At 40.8% G+C, this 25,664-nt stretch overlaps 1 protein-coding gene across 1 annotated transcript in view; it reads right to left on the reverse strand.

The window, feature by feature from the left end:
- Positions 1–25,664, reverse strand: part of ncam2 (neural cell adhesion molecule 2) — a 231,239-nt gene that overhangs the window by 58,015 nt on the left and 147,560 nt on the right. The window contains exons 2-5 of the mRNA XM_026302298.1: positions 18,391–18,465; positions 13,412–13,618; positions 9,280–9,423; positions 7,684–7,821 (exon numbers count right to left, since the gene is read on the reverse strand). Coding sequence (XP_026158083.1) covers positions 7,684–7,821; positions 9,280–9,423; positions 13,412–13,618; positions 18,391–18,465 — 564 coding nt within the window. The remainder of the gene's footprint in view (positions 1–7,683; positions 7,822–9,279; positions 9,424–13,411; positions 13,619–18,390; positions 18,466–25,664) is intronic.

The following is a 25,664-nucleotide window of genomic DNA, read 5'->3' on the forward strand; positions in this document are numbered from 1 at the left end:
CTGGCAATAAAGCTAGCTTTAGAAGAGTGGAGACACTGGTTAGAGGGAGCAGAGCAGCCGTTTTTAGTCTGGACCGATCATAAGAACCTGGAATATCTACGGTCGGCCAAGAGACTTAATTCCCGTCAGGCTCGGTGGACCCTGCTTTTTAGCCGTTTTAACTTCACTGTCACCTTTCGTCCAGGTTCCCGCAATCAGAAGCCGGACGCCCTCTCACGGCAGTTTTCCCAGCTCCCCAGGGAGGCTCCTGCCGAAACGATTCTGCCAGCCCAGAGGGTTATCGGCGCCCTCACCTGGGACATCGAGACCCAGGTTAAGGAGGCACAAGGCCAGGAACCGGACCCGGGAGGGGGTCCCCCGAACTGTTTGTTTGTCCCCTCAGCTGTACGTCCACAGGTACTGCAATGGGCCCACGCCTCCCGGGTCGCCTGCCATCCGGGGGTCACTCGGACCCGCAATCTCCTGCGGCGGCGTTTCTGGTGGCCCGCTATGGACTCCGACATCCGGGAGTTTGTGGCGGCCTGTTGCATCTGTGCCCGGGGAAAGACCTCCCATCTAAGAACTGCCGGACTGCTGTTGCCACTGCCTATCCCGTCCCGGCCCTGGTCCCACATCGCTGTGGATTTCGTCACGGGGCTCCCCCCTTCGGAAGGTAACACAGTAATCTTTACTATCACTGACCGCTTCTCCAAGGCTGTGCATTTTGTCCCTCTCCCCAAACTGCCCACAGCTCTAGAGACTGCCCGGCTCCTGACTGAGCACGTCTTCCGCCTGCACGGAATCCCCCAGGACATTGTTTCCGACCGAGGTCCCCAATTCACCTCCCGGGTCTGGACTGCCTTTTGTAAGGCCCTGGGAGCATCCGTTAGCCTGTCCTCAGGATTCCATCCTCAAACCAACGGCCAGTGCGAACGAGTGAACCAAGAGCTGGAGGCAGCCCTGCGCTGCCTGACAGCAGAAGACCCCGCCTCCTGGTCATCATCACTACCCTGGGTCGAATACGCACACAACTCACTGTGGTCGTCGGCCCTCGGGATGACCCCCTTCGAGGCCTCCCTGGGTTATCTGCCGCCCCTTTTTCCTTCCCAGGAGGCAGAACTGTCGGTGCCGTCAGTCACACACCATCTTCGGCGCTGTAAGCGCGCCTGGACCCGGACCCAGGCAGCGCTACGGCGCTCCTCGGCACAAAACAAACGGCAGGCGGACCGACGTAGAGCCTCCGCCCCGGCGTATCAAGTCGGGCAGTCAGTATGGTTGGCCACCAAGAATATCCCGCTACGCTCAGATGCCAAGAAGCTGTCCCCACGGTTCATCGGCCCGTTCCGGATTGCCCGTCTGGTCAACCCCGTCGCGGTCCGGTTGGCCCTACCTTCCACAATGAAGATACACCCTGTCTTCCATGTTTCCCAGCTAAAACCTGTCTCCTCCAGCGCCCTCCAGACTCCGGCCACCGCTCCTCCGCCCCCCCGCCTCATCGACGATGCCCCTGCCTACACTGTTCGTCGGCTGTTGGACGTTCGTCGCCGGGGTCGGGGACTCCAGTACCTGGTGGACTGGGAGGGATACGGTCCGGAGGAACGTTCCTGGGTGGCTCGTTCCGCCATCCTGGATCCAGACCTGGTGCGGGCATTCCACCGTCGCCATCCAGGCAAGCCTCGGGGACGCCAGGTGGCGCCCCGTGGGGGGGGGGTCCTGTCATGAGGCGGCAGGGACCCTGCCGCCTTCTCCTTTGTCCCTCCCTCATCTCTCTCTCTCCTCCCTGCTCTACTGCTATCCCTCTACTCCCAGGTAATTGGTCCCAGGTGCGGGAGGCCGAGCAGCACGATTATCAATCAGTCCACTCTGCCATAAAAGCCCTGATCCTCTTCGGTCTCATCGCCAGTTCGTCCGTCTACCTCCCCTGGTAGTCACGTACAGTCCGGCTTCTTAAACCGCTGACTAACCTGATCCTAACTTACCTTTTCTTGTCCTCAGGCTGCCAGCTTTCGTCCCGTCACCTACCCGGCCACTTCCTCGCCCTGCGACCCTGCCGGCTCGCCATCTCAGTTCCCCGACCCGGAGTCTCTCTCCGCCGCAGAAGCCAACGCCTGAACCGGTCCCCTGTCTTCCCTTCGGAAGCTCGATAATCAACGGCTCAATAAAGACCTTACCGGGTGGTTACCTGCAATTGGGTCCTTGGTTCCTTTTTTACCAAACCTGACACCAATGATACAGCATGGTTAGAGTACAGTTATAATCCTATAGGCTGTTTAATTATCAAGTCAATAGGAATAGGAATATTAAAGGAATACTTTGGCATTTTGTTTCCTTTCTGGAGCCAACAGCCAACATGTTATACCTTGTTATTTTAGTTGTATAAAAAATCTTTTCTTTTCATCTGTTGGCTTTTTTTCTCCATACTGAACTATTTGTTGGTCTCCACTAGTTGGTTTTTAACCAATCCAAGCCAAGTAGAAGTCTGGCACTTAATGCTCTTTACATTTTAGCCTTTGTACATATCAAACAATTAAATATGTGTGTTGAATTTTAGAGGTGATGGCAGGTACTATTTTGTTGCCATGTTGTTCAATCATACTGGAAATTAAATGTGTTTGTACCTGTTTTGAATGGCTACATGAACACAACTGACAACCCTGCCATCATACAAATTTTTGGATTGTTACCAGAAATGCTTTTATTGCATTGCACTTGTGTATTTAAATGGAAAATCACAGAAACAGTTCTATCAATCATGAAAAAATAGAGCTTGACAGGGAAGTTGAAGCCCTGGCTCCTGTACAGTATTACCTCTACAGAGCTGGCCAGTCATGGCACAAAGTGGAGGTGAAGGGTGGATTGTCAGTTTCTAAAAGCTACAGAGGGACAAAGCAGCCCCTAAATCAAAAGTGGAAAGCTGTGGCAGTAGGGGACCTATTCAACAATCTTACAAGCAACTAAAGCTTGAAGCCATCACTTGAACAGCTGCTGCTGTAGTTTTGCAGTATACTTAAGATTAGTATTGATCTTCTAATGTAACTACTGGAAAGGAAACAAATAAACAATGTTGAACTATTTTTATTTTTATTATATTAAGCAAGCTCGCATGCCAGTTTGGTCAAATTTATTGGATCTGTGTTTGCTATTCTGATATTTATGTCTCTATCTAATATAGCCATTCCTCAGGGAAAAAGAATTTGTTTGTTCAACTTAAATATCTGTTATTTCATGGGATTGCCCTCAGAGATAAAAAATTACAGCATGTCATGACAGGAAGGACAAATATATCTATGATAAATTCAAATGTGTCACAGAGCGAGAGCATAGGGAACTCTTGATATTTCCCTTTACATTGTTTATTGTTTATTTTCACTGGCCTAAGGACAGCATGCAAAAACCATAGTTTGCAAATTGCCTAATTATGCCAACTATTTCATTACAGTTACAGCACTATAATAGATCATTTCAAATTCTCTACACATCCTTTGTTTACCGTGTCCCTCCACAATGTGTTTACATACTGCAGAAGAAAAGCTTACATAACTCCTCTGTGCTAACATTTCAGTTGCTGAAATGTTCTGCATCCTTCTAGTTTTGGTTTAAGGTTGATTAGTTATTCAGTGGGTGACCCTCTTCCTTGGTATGCCATCATCCTGACCCACAGACCGCTTTGATGAGACACTAGAGGCTGGGAGTTGCAGTGGGTCAGGCAAGCTTCATTCACTACATGCGTATGGGTAAGAAACCACTCTTTTATCAACAGAGCCATGAATATTTATGACTTCACATAGAGGAAAAAGTATACAGTAAGCTATTTCAACCCAGCTTTCAGACAAAATGTTGTTCTGCATGACTGGCTAAAGCTATGTCTGTTAACATGCTGCAGAAATAGTTGAACTGACAATTCTTCTGACACGTTGTGTCAAAAGAACAGCATATCATATTGATGCTACAAGTTGAATATAACCTAGAACAACAAACTCAGAGATGGTGGTCAAGTTCAATTGTAGTTCATAAGAAAAATTAACCATAATGACACTGCTGCCTTTAGTCACCTCAGCTGGTAGCTGGCTCTTCACTTCATATGCAAGGATTTTGAAAAACAGTTTGATTTAAAAAAAAAAAAAAACCTGATTCAGGAGACAGCATTTCACTTTGATAAATACATGAATTCATAAAATAAAATTAAATAATGAATTAATCAAAGCTATTGTCAGTTTTCAAACATGCTACTACAAAATCACTGAAAAATAACTGAACTGAAATGTTTGTTGTTTTACACCAAAGCTAAAAACCTTTTTGGATTGTCTTCCTTTACTTGACAGCACCACTGAACAAGACTCTTCTGCTAATGAAGACAAAGTTGGCTAAGTGCCCTGAGGTTCACCTGAGAAATAAAATACTTGCTGGCATCATCTATATGTTACCATAAGAGCTTTGTGTCTGCTAGATAAATAAAATGTTTAATAAATTGAAAAGAAAACAGAAGGGAGTGTTGGGCAGCACTCTGAATAAGGCCAACAATGCATGGGTTTAATAAAAACTGCCCTCCCAAGTGGAACAACATAACTAGTTTTTTTAGGCAACTGCTCCAAAGTTGTCTAGAGGCTGTTGTAATAATCACAGGAGCAAAGGAGAAATATCCCAAACTATGATCATTCTTTAAACCTAGTAATGTGGAGCATGTAACACTACCATCACCTTTTCAGAACATTGTCTATGGATGTACCTCTGAACACATCTAAATAAAACTATTAGACGTTTAAACAGGACAATCATATTTCAGGGGACAGCTCATAACTCTCAGAGCTCTGAAATGACAGATTACAGATACCCACTGCTTTATTCTAAAACAGGGGTCATCAGCCTTGGTCTTCCAGATCTACCAATTGTTTTCCAACTATCCCAGCCCTTTTAATTTCTGATTGGCTGACCACACATGGTCCAGGCAATCAGCAGTAAGTGGAAGTCTCCAGGGTTGGAGACCCATCCTGAGTGGACCAGAGGTCTGGAAGTTTCGTCAGGATTTTTTGAGTTTGTTTATTTTACCTCACTGTCATATGCCCAGGCATTACAACAGAGAATACTTCATTGTCCTCAGCTCTTATATAAAACATGTAGGTTAGTCTGTTACATCCACTGACACACCTAGGCCCCCCTAGCAATCTACTCTATCTCTATCTCTATCTCTATCTCTATCTCTATCTCTATCTCCTTATGTTCAGGGCCTCTGTGCTGTTCGACCAGTCCAAGTTGCTGTCAATACAGCATATTCTCTGTTAGTCAGTAGTCCCTATGGTTGTCTATTACTTAGGAAATCCTACTAAGATGATTCTTCTTGGCATCACAATTACACCCCATAGAACACAAATAATCCTGCTGAATTCTGGAAGTGACATGCCTCCTAAATAAAAAGTCATTGGTCTAGAGAGTGAACAAGATTTAACATTTTTCCTGTTTCTATGCTTGGAAAAAATGTTTTTCAGATCAAGAAGAGATTTACACCTCTGCTGTAGCCTTATGGCAGAAAATGGAAATGTTCACAACATTTGTTTATACAAATGGCTGAGTCTATAGAGTAGGGCATACTGTAGGTGCAACTTTCACAAATATCACAGGCTTCGCTGCACTGAAAACAGCTCCTTGAAATCTGTGTGGACATTTGCATGACAAGCAAATATGTGGCTTGAGGATCTGATCTGGTGACAGTGGAGCCACTTTGCACATCCACAACATTGTCCTCTGACAATTTGCAGTTCACATATTGAAAAAAAATGTGTAAAGAGGCAGGTGTTTGTCTCTGAGCAGAACCACAAAGAGCTGAGTGGATGACAAAACATATTCTCACAGTTCAAATTAGCCTGCCCCAGGAAAAAAAAAAACATTAACTGTCCTTCGACTGTCTGTCACCTTATGGATCAGGTCTCTGTACTCTTTTCTATGACAGAGGTTTAACTAAAGGTCTCTGGGCAACTGACTGACGTCACTTCTCACAACAACAAACTCCAAATCTGGCTGTCAAAAAGACGATTAAACTACTCCAAAGAAAAAACTCATTCAACTGTTGATTTTAAGCATTTGAAGGAAGTATAAATTTGAAGGAAGTGTAAATTTAGTTCAAATTTTAACTGAATATCATAAAAGAAAATGTGAAAATTGTCATTTACATTAGTCTTTGGGGATGAACAGAATGTGTGTCTTTAAGGCAAAGTTCACCCTCTGGGTGCCACTGCCTCTGAGACTGTGCTCTTCACACGACGCTCTGTAAAGTATTCTGCAGCCTGTCCTGTCTCAGCACCACATGGTAAGTGTCGTGTAGCTGCAATAATAGGTCGTGCCTCATTGAGCAGGCTTATTGGATATTCCTCAGAAGTGAAGTAAGTGGTGTGCTAAATTGAATGCAATTCATAGTTTTTGGGTGGAGGGCTGCTCTGCTACTACATTAGGTGGGAGAGAATTACATAAGCAGAGACAATATTGCAACTGTTCAACCATTACAAGATGCTCGTGGCCATAGTGAAATCACATTTCAATCACTTCAGCAGTCTCAGGTGACTTGCTGTAAATGAGGACAAATGAGAAAATTAAAATTACATCCTTTGATTTTGGGCCACAGATCCCAAAGCCATCTCTAATTGAAAATTTTGATAATTCATATGAAAAGATACAGAGAATTAAAAAAAAAAAAACATCAGGCCAATGGTAGCAGAAAGTGCAGACCTGCTCTGACTGTGCCAGTGTTGAATTTATTGTATGTGAGTATGTGGAGCTGAATCTGTCCAAGCTGACATTCTTCACAAAACTTCATGTTACTTCATGTTTTCTAGTAACAGGCTCAATGATACTTCTCTAACAACAAGTAACAACAATGTGAGGCTATTATACTTTATATGTTTGTCAAATCTAATAAATTCTACCAAAAATATATATATATTTTAAAGTTAACAAATTATTGCTAAATAATCAGAGTTTTGTGTGAATGTCCTCTTGAGTTACTTCTGTTCCCCTCTGTAGACACTCAGGACAGACAAAGCAGTACAATGAGACTGAACCAGTCTTGCTCAGTTCTAACCTTACGTATGTACACATTTGAATGCCTTGCAAGATCCACAATAAAAAGAAAAAGCAGTATTAATTTAGGAATGCCAACAACAAAATGAATGTATGGAGAAGAAACCAAATCCCTAATCTGCTGTGTAAAGAAAAGCATATGTCTGCTTGGATTCTAAATGGATGCTGTTAGCGATGTGTGATTTGTGCATATCTTCCTTTAAAGCTATGTTCTCAGCTGTATTGGGAAATTCTGGTTGATATTCAATACGTAAGCTGATTGTGACTTGGAAACAAAATTGTTTACTGAACTATGTCATTCACCAACTAGAAAAAAATATCCCACAGCTGTTCCACGTTCTATGCAATTTTATGCTATTGAGGACATTTTGCAACTTAATTTCTGCACATTTTCAGGCTTCAGAAAAAGCAGACTCCCATATGAAAATGAATGTGATTATGCAAGAATGCAACATCTGTTAATCTCACCTTTAACTTTTGAAGATCAGATTTGAGTTTAGCACAGTTAGATATTTTCATCAGTAATCCTGTTTGAATTTAGCAGTTTTGAGAAACTCTCATCACTGAGATAGAATAAAATAACTGAAGTGTATTTTTGACTGTCACAAATCAGTAATGACTCAAAATGTAACTGACCATTGACCACCACAGCGATGTCCACAAAATCGATTTCACCCCGGGCCTCTACGCTGGCTTCACAGCGGTACACGCCCTCGTCAGCCTTGGTCACCTGATGAATCTGTAGGTTGTTGTTTGCCAGCACCTGGAACCTGCCTTCAGAGAACAGGCAAAGAGGATCAAAGAGAGAACGCCAGACAAAGACCGGCAGAGAGTAGAGAGAAGAAATGACAATAGAACAACAGTGTATGATAGAGAGAGAAGCAAGATAAGAAAGTTAGGAAAACAGCAGGAGAAAATTGCCATCTCCACTCTTCTGCAGGTAGACTGTCAATCTTCACTTCAGCACATTTACCTGATAAAGTCCACATAGATAAACACTCAAGCAATTACAGTTTCAAATGGTCTCCACTCTCTCCTATTGTGGCCACTGTGAGATTGTCCAGGAGTGATGAGGCCTCTATCTCATTTCTCTCAAGCAAAGATATTTATAACTATGCAATGTAATTAGAATGAAATGATTAAAAAAAAACTCTTCTCCATGTTTCATTAATGTCCTACTGTAGATATGAATTTCAATTAAAAAGCATGACAGATTCAAGGGGTCACTTTTTCCAATCAGTGTTCAGGCATGCATTTTTTCTGGAAGGAGGATGAGGAAGTGGTTGAGTGTTGTAAATCATGGAGGGGGAGGAGAGAAAATAATGAATCTTCGTCTACTAATTCTTTCTATTGCACCTGCCTTCTATTAGGAAAGAATATCTAAACTAAATTTGTCCTCTGAGTGCTTTTCTACCTCAGTCTGTCTTTTTTTTTGTAAATTAAGTAGCCCACCCTCCTGATATTTAACATCATTAAAGCAATTGAAAAGGGTGCAATTACAGAGAAGAGATTTATAAATGTTTTACATTTTAGATCAAATAGAACAGAAGATGATTGACAATATGTGTGTGAGTTTTTGTTGGCTGAGTTATCAGTACTGGCTTTTGCCCAAATGTTGCAGGGTACTGGATTGCACTTCATCTCATAGGAAGCAGCATCTTTGAATGTCACCATCCAACTGCTCTATAATCCATCCTCTCAGTTGCTTGTTAGCATGGTTTCTGTCCAAGTTATACGCCTCCTCCAGGGCTGATTGGGGTTTCTATTCATAGAATTTGATATCCTAGTCTTATTGTGAATCCACACAAAAGAAGGAAATAGCATTTCCTAGAGAACAGTATTTTTGGCACATTAGCGCATCTTTTCAATAAGAAAGGATTGGGCACATCAGGCCTTATAAGAATTTCTACTCTCAATAATCAAGCGCATTTGGCAGTTTGATATTCAAATTGTAATCCTTTCGAGATTACTTGCAACTTTTATTACCATCATAATGTACTACTGGAATTGTCAAGATCAGATACACAGTTTGAAAATTCTATGCAGACAAAAGTCACTATTATAGTCTGTAAAAACTTACTATAAAATCATTGGTTCTTCTTGATATCTAAATAAGCAAATAAAATGTGCAGTTTTTTTAGTAATCTAATTAGCTTCATTTGGAGTGTGTCAATGTGGTGATATATGGTACAAAACAGAACAGTAATGTGAAAGAAGATTATGAAAACTTACTGTGGTGCTCCTCAGTAATTTCTTTGTCCTGGTAGTACCAAACTACCACAGGCACTGGTGAACTAATGACATCACAGACCACCTCTGCCGTCTCACCATGGCGAAACTCCTGTGGTGACTGAACATCCCGAAACGTCAGCCTCTCTGTGAGATCAAAATCATGGAGATTGAACATCTTTTATTCTCTGTGCATTCAGAGATGCTATTTATTGCACATCCAAGCATCAAAAAGAAAAAAAAAACTGCTGACTGTTTTAAGGGTTTAGGGTGAGAGGTTTGCTTACATCTTTGTATTCAGGTTGTATCAGGTAACTTGACAGTTTTAATGTTAATTAATGCCTTTTAAGGTAGTGTGCTGGTGTTGATGGTACAGATTTAAAGGTTGGGGTGGCCTTTATGTGGCAAATTTCCTGTATAAACCTTTGTCCTGAAGTACCAGAAGAATTAAGAGGGTGGCACGGTGTAGAATTTCTTAGGTCTGTCGCGTACAGTTTTCTAACCCTGGTCAATCTGGGGCCTTTCTATGTGGAGACTTAGAGCCATGCTAGTAGCACTGTGATGCTTTACTAGGGTGCTACATTGATTCCAGCTAAATGTAGGCATGTTAACATGCACACAATAATAATGCATGCATGACTGTTAATGTTTAGTAGGTGCACTGTTTACTACACACGTTCACCCGGTTAGTATTTTAGTGCACTAGAAAGTAGTAGTAAACATCCAGCTGTGTCCTTAGTTCTACAGTCACTTGGTTATAAATCAAAGAACTGGACACATTAAAATGTTATGATGGTGCTAGAACTAAAACTGAAGTGTAAAAAAGTGAGTTAGCAGCACATCTGCTCAGACCAAAATGAAGTGAAAACTTACACAAGAAACAGCAAATGCACTGGGAATGGATAGGTAGCTGTCACTCAAAAACTTGAAACACAAGCTAAATTCTCCTTTGTTGTCTGGGACACAGATTTGATGATTGCGATGAAACAGCATGGAAGACAGAAGAGTGGCCATTTTATTTGCTGCCAATCACAACCAGGACAAAAAAATCAGTGAGCAGAGATATTCTACAGCCTCTGTGTTTGCAAAATTAGACAAGAACACAGGCACTCTTTGATTCACTACAGCTTTGTTTCAGGAAGACTTTGATGATGCAGTCCACTGTGTGCTGATTTGAAGCTGTGTACTGCTGTTTGACAAACATTTGGTATTTTGAGAAATTGCTTTTATGAGGCCACTGTTCTTGGACCAGCACTTCTCCACAAACAGCACGTGATCCTCCTTCCAACTCTGCTCTCATTCAGATAGCCATCTTTGATATATGCTGGGCTGGTACTGCTAGACCTGCAACCACCTGCTATCATCTGTGTGCTGTATTGGGAAGGTGTGAATAAATCAACGACAGCTCCCATATCAGTCCCTTCCGTTATTGAGGCTTCAACATTAGCATTTTGCTGTGTGATTTATGCCAGGCTGCTCCCTAAAATGAGCTTTCTCTCCCTGACTGCACCTTCTATCTGTGAACATGTCTGGCATCTCAGTGTCTTCATTAACTTCAAGGATGCCTTTGCATGTTTTGTCATTCACTCTTTTGGTTTCTTATCAATTTCCTCCTTGTGTTTTTCCTGAATAAACTTTATTTCCAAAATATTTCACTTCCTCCATCTCTCGCTCAGGTTTGAACACATCTGCTCTCACTTGTTCATCATGTTTGTATCCATTTCCTGTCTCTTTTGTAGTCACACTGCTCTACAAGAGAATCAGTAAGGAAAACATCCTCTCCAGAGTAACACCCAATTGTACACTTGACGCTGGTAAACTTAGAATATACTCACTATTCTGGAATTTCTCTTCCACCGTTCACCTACACATCATGGTAAGGATAAGTTTCCACCTCTAAGTTGGATATTAATAATTTTATCTTAGCATAGGAATCTACAATCAGGTAACGGTGGTTTGAGCTAGATGCTCAAATCAGTATTTCACATGCTCAAAATGAGATATATCACCAGATAGGTAAAAACCTTGCTTGCATAAAGTCCACCAATGATTTTTGGATGCAAAACAGATCTGCCACTTCTTGTAAAACGATTACAACAGGCCATCATGGAAATGTCATCAACTACTGAGCAGATATAAACATTTTCCCTCCCACAGGTCATGAATTTCATGTTCAACATGTTGTACCACACAGGCCCAAGCACCGCCTGAGGAGTCCTCGCCTGCTCCGGCTGTGTGCTGGCAGAATGGCTGGCTGGAGCTTTAGGCAGGTTTTCATTCACATGCTGCTCATGCAATCTACACCAAAGGCCCAACTGAGTGACGCCTGGTTGCCATGGAAACAATGGTTTTAGGCAGCTGGTTATGTGGTGAATGAGACGACAGCGGAGTGGTGGCAGGTGTGATTGAGGCTGTGATGTCTGCTCTAATGGTTTGCCGAGAGGATGTAAAAGGCAACCACACAGCAGGTGATGAGTTCCAGTGTGCGTGCACATGTGGTTGTGTGTGTGTCTTCTGGAATCAAATCCCTATACCCTGACGTCTTGTCCAATTAAACTTGGGAAAAACTCCTGATCAAAGTCCTAGTGTAGCTGTGTATTTGGGTCACTCGCATCTCAGAATTCATTCGGTTCTTGTGTAATTTGGTGTGTATCACTGTGTGTATGCCTTTCTTTATAATGTTAATTCATTTCCTGTCACAGCAAGGTGCAGGTGCAACTGAACCTGTAAACTAAAGCTGTTAGGTATTGGGAAAGCATACATAAGCAGGGTCCCACAGAGGACTTTAAAAAATAATATATGATTACTGTACTGTGGCATCTCACATTTAAATATATGCAATAAAACTAATGTCTCTGGAGAGTTTTAGCTGCTTTAAACAGCTTTTGCTATGAAATGTCTTGAAGAGATCCTGGGCAAACTGTAGCCATTAAATAACACTGAAATAAAAGGTACAATCCTGAGCGTTATCATTTCAACCTACTAAATTTGGTTCAGGTTGATATGCTCTCACCTGAAAATCACCAAAACCACACAACAGCTATGCCTTTATCAGCTTAAACACTAATATTGATTTTCTCATGTTTTTGTGCGAGTGCATTTAATTGGATTCCACCAAAGATGTATTGCAAGTTTGCTGATTTAGAATTATAAGCCTATATAACCTAATGTTGGTTTACTACACATTCATATCATGGCAGTGAATTCAATTAAATGCAATATAACTTTATTGATTCCTGTAAGGGAAACTCCAGTAGTACGAGCACAACACCCAAAATTTGTGTCATAACCCAACAAGCATTTTGGGACTAAAAAATTTGACGTAAGCTACCAGCACCTTGATCTGTCCAAAAAACACTTATCTGAACGTTTCCTTGTGGAGGACAACTGATTCCTTGAATTACTACTATTACTTCAATTTATTGCTAGAAAGTATAAGTACTCTATTTATTATACTAGACAGTTTCAAGTGTTTTTTCCCAGTAGTACAACCTAACTCTCCTCTCCGGGTTGCAAAAACTACACTAAGGGCATGATCTCAGGGATCAACTTTAAGGTTTTTGTACATAAGTTTTCAGATGCATCAAATGCAGTCACGGCACTGAGATGGGCTGAGATGGGCTGAAATCGCTTGTCTTGCTTAAGGACACATTAATGGCACTAAGTTTCAATCACTGCTTGCCATGAAGTTAGAACCTGTGATGGGATGGTCTCTGTTGTTTCTCCGCTGTTTCTTAACATGAGGTTTTGCTCCAAAAAAAAAAAAAAAAAAGTGATGGGTCAGCTAGGCGTGTTAGCCTCAGTGGCACATCCCTCATTATGCCTGGCAGGATCTGAGTCCCATGGCATTACTAGCTGTCATTATACTTTAATCACAAGAATGAGTGTAACACTCTCACACACACAAAGTCAAAAGTACACAAGGACTTAAAATGCACTTGCACACAGACAGAGCAAACATTACTAACAGCATGTGGCTGTGGTGAGGTCAGGAATATGAATCAGGTGTCTACTCCCGTGATCAAACACTTATGTGAGAGGTTTATTCTCTTCATGTCTTCATGTCTAAATCTCCTCAGGAGGTAAACACAGAACATCTGGACATCTGTGAGTGCATGTTAACTGTCAAGCTTACGGTAGATCTCCAGGACGACTGAGGCCTCCTCAGTGTGTCCACTGGCATCAGTGGCCTGGCAGCGGTAGATGCCAGCGTCTTCGATGATGGCATTATAAATGATGAGCCTGGATCGTGATGCCTCCGTGTGGAGTGCCATACGTTTGGATGGCACGATGCGCTCACCCTGGGGGTTGTACCACTCCAGCTTTACCGGCTCGCCAATAGCTGGGAGAAAGGTCAGACAAAGAGAAAGACAGAAATAAAACATACTGGTAACAAGTACATTTACTCAAGATTTACTTTTTCACATTTAGATTTAGTGCTTCACTCAGACTCTCACACTGACTTCACTTAAAGGATGGATGATATTGTTTCCTTTGCAACAAGCTTCCACTTGCTGACTTGCAACAGCTTTATTCGTTTTGCAAATGGCTACAAAAAGCTGAACCTGCAACATTGTAGTCTCAACATATATAAATGATGGGTTACCCACAAATAACATTCATTGCATGCACCACACAATTCAATTTGATAACAACTGGCTGGTCTGCTACCTGTGTAGGTCTACAGTGAAATATTTTAGTACACTTGCTGCAGCTCCGTCAAAGCAAATGTCTGCAGGGTATGGTTTTCCATGAAAAATCTCCACCATCATAAACAGATCAAATTCTAGAGAAAATGCCCAAAATATAGAGAGATATGGGGGAAAATACCTGAGAACCTAAGACTAAAGTAAACCAAGTGGTTTAATCAACCTCTTACTGTAACTATAATTTGAATTATACATTTTCAGACATCATATTTTTAAAATAGACCACACAGAAATTACTTTTTGTATTCATATAGTGTTGCTATTGAATAACTTCCATAGTTTCTTCATTTGTTCTCCTGAGGATTTACATCAGTTGCTTTGTTCTGATGAACAGCTGAGGATCATCCAACATTGTTGTTGGAACTTATCAAAGGAACAAAGGGCTTGAAATAAAATGATTATTTCTAACATTTTCTGGTTTATATAGGCAACAAGCCTGTAAAAGAATAGGGGACAAATGTTGACTGTAAATTCCATTGTTACTTCAAAGATCATGCAGATGTACAAAAAAGTAATAAAGACATACAAAAATGGTAAGTCTGATAAAAAGCTAACTTGAACCTGGTTACTGGCTATTGTAGGAGATGACAGGAACATCTGCAAGCAGCAGGTGCCCTTTGCCTGTAAATTCAACAAATAAAAGTGTCAGTGTGGAGGGCTATTACATGGCCTATCAATCAGCCAAAGCCTTGAAGAAGAGAGATGGGCCCAGGTTTGTTGGCTCCCTTTGAGACAGGTCTCTGGATTTAATTAAGGACAAAAAAGAAACAGGAAAGGGAAATGGAAGATTGTGTGTCATGTTAAGGAAAATGGCACTAGCTATCACCAAGAAATAGCCCAGAGAAAGAGGAGGCACTATGACTGTTCTCTTCTCCCTCAGTCACTATTGGCAATACATCCTTGAGAAAAAAGTTCTGGCTGCTTTTGCCATTAATACAGAAATATCTTAGAACAATTCTTGATAACCATACATAAAATGATGACAAAAAAGATTTTCCTCCTGATGTCTCAAGCGAAATAAGCAGGCTACACCTCACAACCCAGTATGTTAACACTGATCATCATCAACGTGTTTCCAACAATCAGTTTCATATCCTTGGCATGTGTCTGCTGCTCATTAAGTTTTGACGCCTACAGATCTGATGAGGCAATCAAACACAAGTGTTGCTGAAATGATATTACAGCAGAAGCACTTCCCTCTTTGCTCTGCTTTCCCTCACGTGACAACAGATACTGTAAGTGTGTATCATTGCTACAAGCATTTCAGTTAGTATTAAAACATTATCACCTCTTACCATTTTACAGTCTGTTGACAGCAGAGACAGCTAAATATGTTAAAGCTGATGCAGCTAGCATGGTGACAAACCATTTGCTTCACAGATAATTTGAGAAGACAGGAGTGTGCAACATGCTGCCCTGTTTTCCACACTGAGTCTTGCCCCCCTCTGTGCTCTTACAACTGCATGAACAGGGAGTTGAAAGTTTCTGTCAATCTGCTCTTAAACTCTTCGTGGAGACTGGCATTATCATAGATTTTTGGCAAGAGAATTCTCAGAGTGACTCTTGCAGAGGTAGACTGGTAAGACAATGATGGTCACATTTGCTGATTCTAGCAAAATGTTTACACAATGACAAAGCTTGCTGATTGACCATCAGTTCTTGCTGCCAAAACCAACAGTTCCACTCTATATTAGCTTCACTTTTGAGTTGCTCAAGGGACAATAAGGTCAAGAAAAAAAAAAACAAAACAAAGTTTGTGTCTGGGGGTGTTTCAGACAATGAGTATGAGGCTTCTTAGCAGTGAGGGAGCAATATAAAACAACTGAAATATTAAACGATCTCAGCCTACTGCACAAGGCAGATTATTGACTGGACATGCCCCTTGGTGCCAAAAGAAGCTGAAACACTCCCATGGAGTCATGGAAATAATTGATTTAGGTCTTCAGGGAAAAGATGGAGAAAGTGGAGAAACAAGAAAAGGGAAGGAAAGAAATCACTGGTCAACATGTATATGTGTGTAGCTCAACATGAAGTCCAAATTATAAGCCATATCTCTTTTTCCATCTCTGCTCTGCAATGTCTGGCCAATAAATGAACGTAGGTCTGCTTGGAGAGGTGATGTGACCTACTGTGCTCCAGTAAGACATATCTGAGGAAAACCACACAGAAACATCAATGCTGTTAGATCTCATTTTACTATTGAACCCTCTTCAATAGCTCACTGTTTCTGTGATTTTTGGTTTGTTTTGTTTGTTTTGGTTTTTCTTTTTTCTTTTTTTTGCAGCCAACACTTGTTCTGGCTCTCTGCCACTTCAGTATTTGTTACCACAAGTCCAGGCTCATTTAATGCTGACAGGAGACCAATTTCTCATCAGAAAACGCCGTAGGTGTTTTTTTTTTAACATGCAACAAATGGTTTTATTGACCATTTAAAAATTCCAGGATGAATAGTCAAAGAAAGCTACCGTACTTTGATAATTATATGCTTGTTTTCTATGACTGTTATTTGCTGTGAATATTTGGTGACAGCATTGTCTTGATATTTTGAAAGAATATGTACTAAAGGCTTTCAGTATCTTTTGAAGAAAATAACATGACATGAATGCTCAGTAATTTCCATATTACTGCATGTTATTTTAATGAGTAATACAGAAATGGCAGCAAATTGAAGTATGAGTGGAGAAAGCTACTAAATGGAGCTCTCTCCATACTCTCCATGCATGTTTTGGCATGAATCATATGCATTGATCTTCACAGATACCAAATGTCAACCCAGCTGAGCACCAGTGGCAGACATTTGGATCCATGAGACACAGGGATTCATTAAAAACACAAAACACACATGTAGGCCTAAAATCCTATTAAGACACTTAAAGATGTATGTTGTTTCTGGTTCCATCTGTAGGTGGAGGATATTAATTAAAGCTATATGACTTAAAACATATTGATAAACATATTCATTTACTGTGTTTATGCACTTTGACAACATTCAGTCTTGATGCAAAATTGAATCTACAGTGAATCATTGAATCTACTGCTGTACCCAAAACATCTGGAGATTAAAGCGTACTCACAGGTGGCCTGGAGGTTGGATTTTACAACAGCAGAATTTTTGACATTGAAAACAACAGCTGACAAGACAATCTCACCCCAACTCAGCATTGAACAACAGACAGACATGGATGATATGCATAAAGGGAACTGGATTCAAAAGCAGGATCTGATACAAGCCTTCATCCTTCAAGGCTACCATGCTGACCAATGTTTGATCTCATTTTGACCTAAAACTGCTTTTTTTGGAAAAAAAAAGGTTGGGCTTTCTTGGAAAAAAATGAGATGTTCAATCATTTCACTCTGCCATCAATTCCCATTTTCAGAAGTAAACTTCTAAAAAAAGTAACACCAGTAAAATTTATTTCACCCAGGTTTCTTTCCTTCAAAAACACATTCACTGCTCCTTTTTGCCTTTACTGAAAAAACAGCTCAAATCCATGAATCAACATACAAAACTGCCTTTGCCTTCTGTTCCTTTTGTTTCTGTAATCTATATTTATGTGTACCTGATTAATAAGACAAAGCAACATAAAGCCAAAAAGTTGCTTTACAAGACTTATTTGTTTACAGGCTCACTTTGATTTCAGCAGGATTTTGCCTCAAATATCCCACCTTGCTGCCACTCCAGTTGGCAGGACTGCATCTGAATATAGTAAAAATCAGGCTTGGTGTGAATGCCTGTGGTGGAAAAGGGGAAAGGGAAGGGATAAGTGGACTTACTGCCACATGTACTAATGGTGGATGGTGGCTACTTATCACCCACCTCCAACACTCCTTTGCCTAAAAGCCTTTCAATTCTTCTCTGTTCTGAGCTTTTTTTTTTTTTGCACTGAAAATTACTGCCAATTTATTTCATTTAGTTCCATGACCCCAATTCTCTCCTCCCTAGCACATGTTAGACCTCCACACCCCTTTGACGCTCCTCCCAGTGTGTCTCTTCCCTTGGCTGTTAGCTCCATGCTGACTGACTTGGAAGGACAGAAGAGGCAGCCAGCAGGAGGTGGGGCAGGCCTGCCAGAGTGTGCTGCCACCCCGCAGAGACACTGGCATCGGTGTTAGGTTCTCGGTTATGACTGTGTTGATATACCGTTCAGAGAAAACAATGCAGAAGTGCGACAAGAGGGAATGGGGTACTCCCTATGTGGATCTAATCACCATCAGGTCAAAGGATCACTCACCATATGGACAGTATGAATTGTATGGTGTTCATTGTCATATCAACAACAAACAGACTTTACAAGCATTGGGATAAGACTCCCTGCTGCATCTCTGACCAGTGTCCAAACACACACACACACACACACACACACAGTATATCCACAAAAACACACATAGCATGTGGAATTTGTACCTGTACAGATGAAGAACTTGGACTCTCCAACACTTAACTCCACTTTGTTCAAGGATATGGACACCTGCAGGGCAGCTGCAATAGAGAACAGAAATCAGACAGAAGAAGAGAAAATGGATTAGTTATTACAGCTGTAAAAATATAAAAAGCTAAAGATTTTCATCATTTGCTACCTGGAGAGACATAATAATACAAAATTGTTTTCAAAAAGCATCAGCTTGTTTAGCACAGAGGCTCATTTTCTTTGTCTGAGGACCATTTCCTATGTCTCAGTTTACTACATTTATGTGAAAGGCAGTGTGTCGTGTACTTGCAAATATCTTATATAAATTAAGAAGTCTCAGAAATTAATTGGGTTTTCAGCTACTGTATTACTAGTATGAGACACACTGTCCCTGCTAAAAAGAACATTTTTATACTTGTATTCAAACTTGAACAACTTTCAAAGTTTGTGTTCAACAAAACAACAAAGCTATTACTCCCAACAAACGTCTCGATTCTATTGGGCACATGGCTGTTTGTAATACTCAGATCCTTTACTTAAGTAAAATGTACATGTACAAGTACTTGAATAAATATTACTTTCTACCACTGCATTTCAGCTTGTGGTACTGTATTGAGCACGTCCCACACTACTACAGAAAAATACAAGATGGAAATATCACTGGAAGATGACCATGCACCTTAATGACATAAAAAACACATATGTTGCAGGTGGAAGTTTTGTACAGCTAAAGTGAAAGGTAGATAACTTAATAAAAGTGTGGCTCCTTCTTAGTTGGCATGAATTTGTCATATAGATGAAGATACAGAAAAAAGGAAGTACAGCCTGGTGGAGCTGTGGATGTGTCTAAGTGTCGGACATGATGAGTAATGATTGGCAAATCAGCAGGGAGAAGGTCATTTTTAGGCCAGAGCCTCTTGGCGCAGTGGTAGTCTCACCACAGCACTGTGAGAAACAAGATATTTGATGAGCCTGTCATATCTGAGCTCTTCATTCTCAGGCTTTAGAACTGTAAGTCCAGTTAGGATCAAACTCTTACCACACACACACACATATTCACACACATTCTGAATAATACTCTAATGGATGGTAATTCTCTTTGCAATGCTGGAAACTTAACAGTGAAGGCTCAGAAGCTTTCAATAATTGAGGAAATGATGAAATCACTATCTGCTGTTTCTTGTGGGAAGATGGCTGCAGCTAGTAGCAGCGTTATACTGAAGCTGCACTCCAGCACTTATCACTGGGAACCATCTGTCATGAACAGAAGTTGCCCATAGATGGCAATAGAGGGGCACTGCCATTTATAGGCATGATGAGGTCGAGGAGCTGCTTTATCAATGTTTTTGATCATTTCTGCTGTGTAACAGCACAACACAATCATGTTCAGAGGCTCAGGGAATCACTCACACAATTAATGGATTCAACTAGTATGATCATGTAGGCAGTGTTGGAGCAAGATATTTGAAAACTGTAATCAACTGCTCATCAAAAGAGTTACATTACATTTGGTACTCAGCTGCCAGCTCCATCAAAGATGCCTTTAAACAACTCCAGATCCTCCACACCCACATGTGGCATCCTTTCTATTTAACTGTAGCCCACTGACATGTCAAACTAGGCTTGTTCAGTGAAACAACAATGTCAACAATGAGTCAGGCCTTCCAGTCAGATCATGTCTCATTGTCTCATCAAACAAATGTCTTTCTGTGAGGCAGCTTATCAGACATTGCTCTCCATTGCTGTGCATCTAAATGATGGCAAGTCAACAAGTAAAATCTCTTCTACAATATACCCAGTGACCAATCTTTTCCACCTGTGCACCAGCTTATGCAACTCAGTCTGAGTTTTTCCAATACGCACTTTCAAAAACTAACATGTAACCACATTGCACAGATTCAGGCATAATTCCAGATAGTTGTGCATAATAATGGTTATGGTACACTTTACAGTTCTTATGTTAAAAAAAATATTTTACTATACTATTTTTGTCAGGAAATGTTTTTGCTATTTAAGTTAATTTTTGCATTGTTTCAAATGATGCAAATAGTGTGTTGATTAATCATGTCTATTTAACCTGGCACCCTTCCACGCTGCCTGCCTTTGACTTTAGGCAGATTCCAATCAGTTCTTCAAGTAGTTTAACGGTTTTCAATTATTAATTGATCCTAGTCTGTTCATGCTGCATGTGATTGATCACATAATAAGTTGCTCACAAAACCCAGCAGGCAAAAGAAAAATGGCCTTAGCCTTTTCTGTGGTGCTGGAGTCATTGGTGTGAATCATATAATTAAGTTCAACCTAGAAAATATTACTGCTGTTACCATTTTTAAGCTGATATACACAGTCCCCACAGCGAATAGACATTTTAATGAGAGTGCTGACTGAATTTGAAATATGACAAGGGAGAATTTGTTTATTCAACACTGTCTTGCCTGGTGGGGACACAAAGAGACATGCTAATTATATTCATTTTCAGAAATGGAATGTTTTTGGTGCTGTTCACCTGCTTATTACATAGTTGGGTCAATATGTTATGAGCCTGGTAGCAATTATCAGCTCCAATTATTAACTCCTCTGAGAAGCATCAAAGACAAGGAGAATAAGGCAACAAACAAAGACATCGATTGCCATTTGTAATGTGTCAGAGATGGTCGATACCATTCATGACATGCCAGATCACCCAACAACACTAAACCTTAAACAATTCCAGCATCAATTATGGAATCTAAAGTCAAATACAACAGTGAGACGGGTTGCTATCCTAAATGCTATCCTGAGGAAAGTTAATGAAAAATACTCTCATATAAGCCCCATTGTTTCCACTCGTTTTAACCTCATCGTTTGTGCAGCTACACAAAACCTTTAAACTTAAAGAAAGACTATGTATGTACCTTAAAAAAACTTCAACTCTTCATTAGCAGTAGCTTTTGTTGGCTAAGTTTAGTTAATGTCAGCAAACCTCAGATACTGCTGTTGCTGACACTATTGCAGCAGTTCACTGATGTAATTATTCTTTTCTACTTGTGCTGCTACTTCTTAACATTTACTAATTGTCTTGTTTGTAACTGGGCCTAGTAAAATATACCCAGGCATTCAAAACAAAACATCTGGCTGTGTTTGAGATGTTACCCATTTGTCAGAAACAGCAAATATTCTACACAGTGACTAATGAACCCATTGCACACCACCTGCCATGCACCAAACGCCAGACAAAGTTAGCAGACAAAGTTAGCAGCGGCACACAGTTAGGCAACTGTTTGCTAACACATTCACCATATCAACTGAAGTGATGACGTGCTAGTGCTGCTGCTAGAGCTTAGAGCTTCTCAGATATCCCTGACTCTTTAGTTTAGGATGAGCAAAAAAGAGCATATTATGCACAATTAACAAACTACTGCTAACAACTGTTTTCCCTTTGGCTCATGAAAATAGTCACATTCGTACTTTGAGTTCATCAAAGCGTGAACCTTTTCTCTTAAACGCCAGCTGAGGAGAAATATGAAGCAAAGCAAAGATCAGCATAAGAGAAAATATCTCTGGAGTTGGAGAAGCAAAAGAAATGAGGGAGGTTTCTGGATATGCAGTGTTCACAGGCTATTCCTCAATGACCGCGTTGAGATACAAAGATATAGAGAACTTTAAGAGTAAAAATTGAGATGGTATTATTTTTGGGCCTTGGCATCAAGTAAGTCCAGTGGTAAACTTATAAAAAGCTTTTAACACACAAAGCACTGCAGAGTTTGGGGAAGTCATATTACTTTTTGTAGTTTAAATTCTACTACTGCTAGAAGTTGGCTTGAGCTGCTCCCCCTCCGTAAAACTTACCAGTTTGAATTTTCTTGTAACAACGCCAAATCATTATATTCCTCAAATAAAGGTCACCAGTAGAGGAGGTGCTGACTGAGTTGACCTTGTGACGCGATTTTTGTAATTTTAACACTCGTTAGTACTCGTTGTCTGTTCTTGGTATATCTTCTGTAAATAATATATTATAACCTCGTCTTATTTTTAGGGTGACATATTAACATCTGTCCGAGGACCGCGGATGAAAAACAGTCAGTTGGCTAACTCTGGTACATTTACAGAAATGTGAATTCATGTATGATGTCCCTGTTAAATAAACCAATTAAATAAATAAATAAACTGATTCAGCATCATCTAAACCCAGTGCAGCCGTGCACAAAACCAGCCAGCTAAGTCAGTGTGACTAAATCTAGAGCAGACTAAAGCAGGCTCAATGCACTGTTGCACTTAGCAGCAGACTAAATCCAACTCTTGACTGACAGAGTGAAGAATGTCCAATCAACTGGCAGGAAGTGAAGGATGAGATTCTGTAATCCTGTACTTTATAAAAAGCCCATTCAAACCATGGCCAGATAAACTGCACCACAGAGAACACAAAGGTGTATGTCTGTGTGTCTGTACAAGTGAGCACATGATGCCACATGTGTACTGTATGCCTTTACCTCCCTTTGTGTGTGTGTGTATTTGTGTGTACATGTGTAAGCACAGAGAGCAGATATGCCCCAAGGCAAATAAAAATGCTCAGCTTTAATTGTCTGTGATTTTTCTGTTTTGTCTTCACACATACAGAGAGAAGCAAAGACAACAAGTAAAAAAGTGGGTTGAGATAAACTAATTACTATGTTTCATATACACCGAAACCTGAGTGCATTTATTGTGTTAGAAAAGGAAGAAAATATAATTTCTAGTAAAAAAAATTAGCTTCAAAAACACACTGAACACATTCTTCAATGCTCTAAAGTCTCTTAATTGAGCAGTGGCACATGGTGCTGAGGGATAGTGCAGGTGCCAGTGATTTCTTAGATTGCAGCCTTGTGTCCATCATTTCTATTGGCTATGGTGACACTGTACTACCCAAATGAAATCAAATCAATTGAATCTGTTGTATGTAGCCCAAAATGTCATTTTTTTTTACCACAAAGGGCTTTTTGTACAACAAAAAAAATGATTTTGATGCCAAGCGCCCACATCGGTACTGGGCTTCCTCATCACAACTGTTAGAAGAATTACTGTCCCCCAAAAGTAACAGAATTACCATGCAGGCTTTTATTGGAAGCATAAAATGCTGGGACACTGAATACATTGTATTTTAAATGAGAGATGATGAGCCAGCTCTAATAATGACCCGAGTCTGTGAGGCAGCACACTAAATCAGAGAAAATATTTGGGGGAAGAGAGGAGTAAATTATATTTCATAGCAACAAAGCATATTTCAAATGTTTGTTCATATTAATTTCCTCTGGTGCAGGCAAAAGGCTGTGAGTAGAAGGACAGTGACATTTGCTAGATATTACAATATTAGGACGGTTGAGTTCAGTATAGTGAGCTCTTGTGAATTAGTTGCTACTGACTTTGTCTATGGATTCATCTAAAGTTGTTTTTGTCCAAGTCTGCCTGTTTGTTTGGCAGTCTGGCTCCCTATGTCCCCAGTCATATATATCTGTCTGACTGCATAACAAACCTGCTTTCATGCTGGAGAGGCGAGTGCTGGTTCTACTCAGCCAACCATATCCAATCGTACCGACATACAATACAAGGCCACGTGTACAGTCTTAGGCACAACTCACAGCTCCCTATTATCTTCTCTCTCTCTCACACCTTCTCTGTATCTGCGATTTTGCTCACCCACTGTTTAGCGATTTAGGTCTTCTTCCTTAAGCCTCTTATGCCTCATGCTGCAGTGCCTGTGATGGACCTGTCTCATAAAATTCCAGCCATGCACACATGTGTCACAGAATGAAAATATGCAGATGTTTATTTGTAGACAGATGTGCAGTCTTTTGCTAATTAGTCAGAAAAACACAACATGATCTTATCTAGCAGGTGGGAAAAACTGGTATTGCAGACAGAAATATTGCACATATATGTATGTGTTAGATGCCACTGTTTTTCTGTTTCCTATTAACAAGGCCAAAACAACACAGTAAACAAAACATGCATGCCAGTTGAGAATTGCTGAAGCATGCATGCACTTATATATAATATATACACACACACATACACACATATATATATATATGTATATAAATGCAGTCATCCCTTGGCCCACATTAATGAAATGAACTTTAATATATGACTACACAAAAGTTAAAAATCCTCTTATTGTCAGGATCTGTGTTTTGAGTTCCTGTTTTGTGCTTTTATTTTGTAGGTTCCTTTAGGATTTGGTTTTGTTCTGTCTTGTTCCACTTTACTTTGACCCAATTAGTTAATTGTTTTCACCCATGCCTCGTTGTGTTTTTTCCCTTCATATACCTTTGTTCAGCCACAGCGCTTGGCCAGGTTATCTGCCCAACATGCATTTGTTCTGCCGTATCTGCCTACTGACGCTGCTCCACATGCTTTCGTTCTGCCGTTACTGCCATAGCTGTCATCACTGTCAGTCTGCTCAGAACTGCTAAGGTTTTCTTTGACTGAAGAATTTTGTTTGCCACGCCTAAGTCTGCCTTGCTTTTTCCCCTGTTTGGATTTTGATCATGGACTGCCTTTTGTTCTCGCAGATTTTAAGTTAAGTTATCTGCCTCTGTTTGTATGTGTTTTTCACCATGTCTCGTGTTTTTGTTTAGCTCCGTGGTGTTCATGTTTAGTCCCCTTTGTTCATGCCTTGTCTCCCTAGTGTTCATGTTTGCCTCGTTCATGTTTAGTCTCTTCATTCATGTCTTAGTCTTGTCGTGTGTCTCCTGCTTTGTCCCTTTAGTCCGTGTGCTTGTTTCCCTGGAGTCTGGTGTGTCCCCGGTGTGTGTGTGTGACCCCAGACCTTTGACCCTTGTCTGTGTGGAGTCTGGTGTGTCCCTAGACCTTTGTACCTTGGTGTTTGTTCCCCCTTGCAGTCTGGTGTGTGCGTGACCCAAACGTTTGCCCCCTGAACTTGTTCCCTTGAAGTCTGAGGTGTTTCCCGAATGTGTGTGTGTGACTTTGATCCTCCTGTCTCGTCCCCTTGGCTCGTGTTGTCTCGTTCCTCTCGCTTGTGTGCCTATGTCCCTTGGTTCCTGTGTTCATGTTCTGTGTTTTTGAATAAAGTTTCATTTTTGAACCCAAAGTACCAGAGTGGGCCCTCATTGGTCCTATTCTTAACCCCCCAGCAGCAACCCTGACACTTAAGTGTCTAAGATGTGTGAAAATTTCCTTTCTAGTATTGCATATTTTCACTTTCTAACAAAGGTCTTAAGTAACACAGTTACATGAATTTTGCATTATTTCCCACATCTTTGTGCTACCTGCATTTATTGGATCAATAAATATT

This window comes from Mastacembelus armatus, chromosome 2 (genome assembly GCF_900324485.2).
Source record: "Mastacembelus armatus chromosome 2, fMasArm1.2, whole genome shotgun sequence".
Lineage (NCBI taxonomy): Eukaryota > Metazoa > Chordata > Actinopteri > Synbranchiformes > Mastacembelidae > Mastacembelus > Mastacembelus armatus.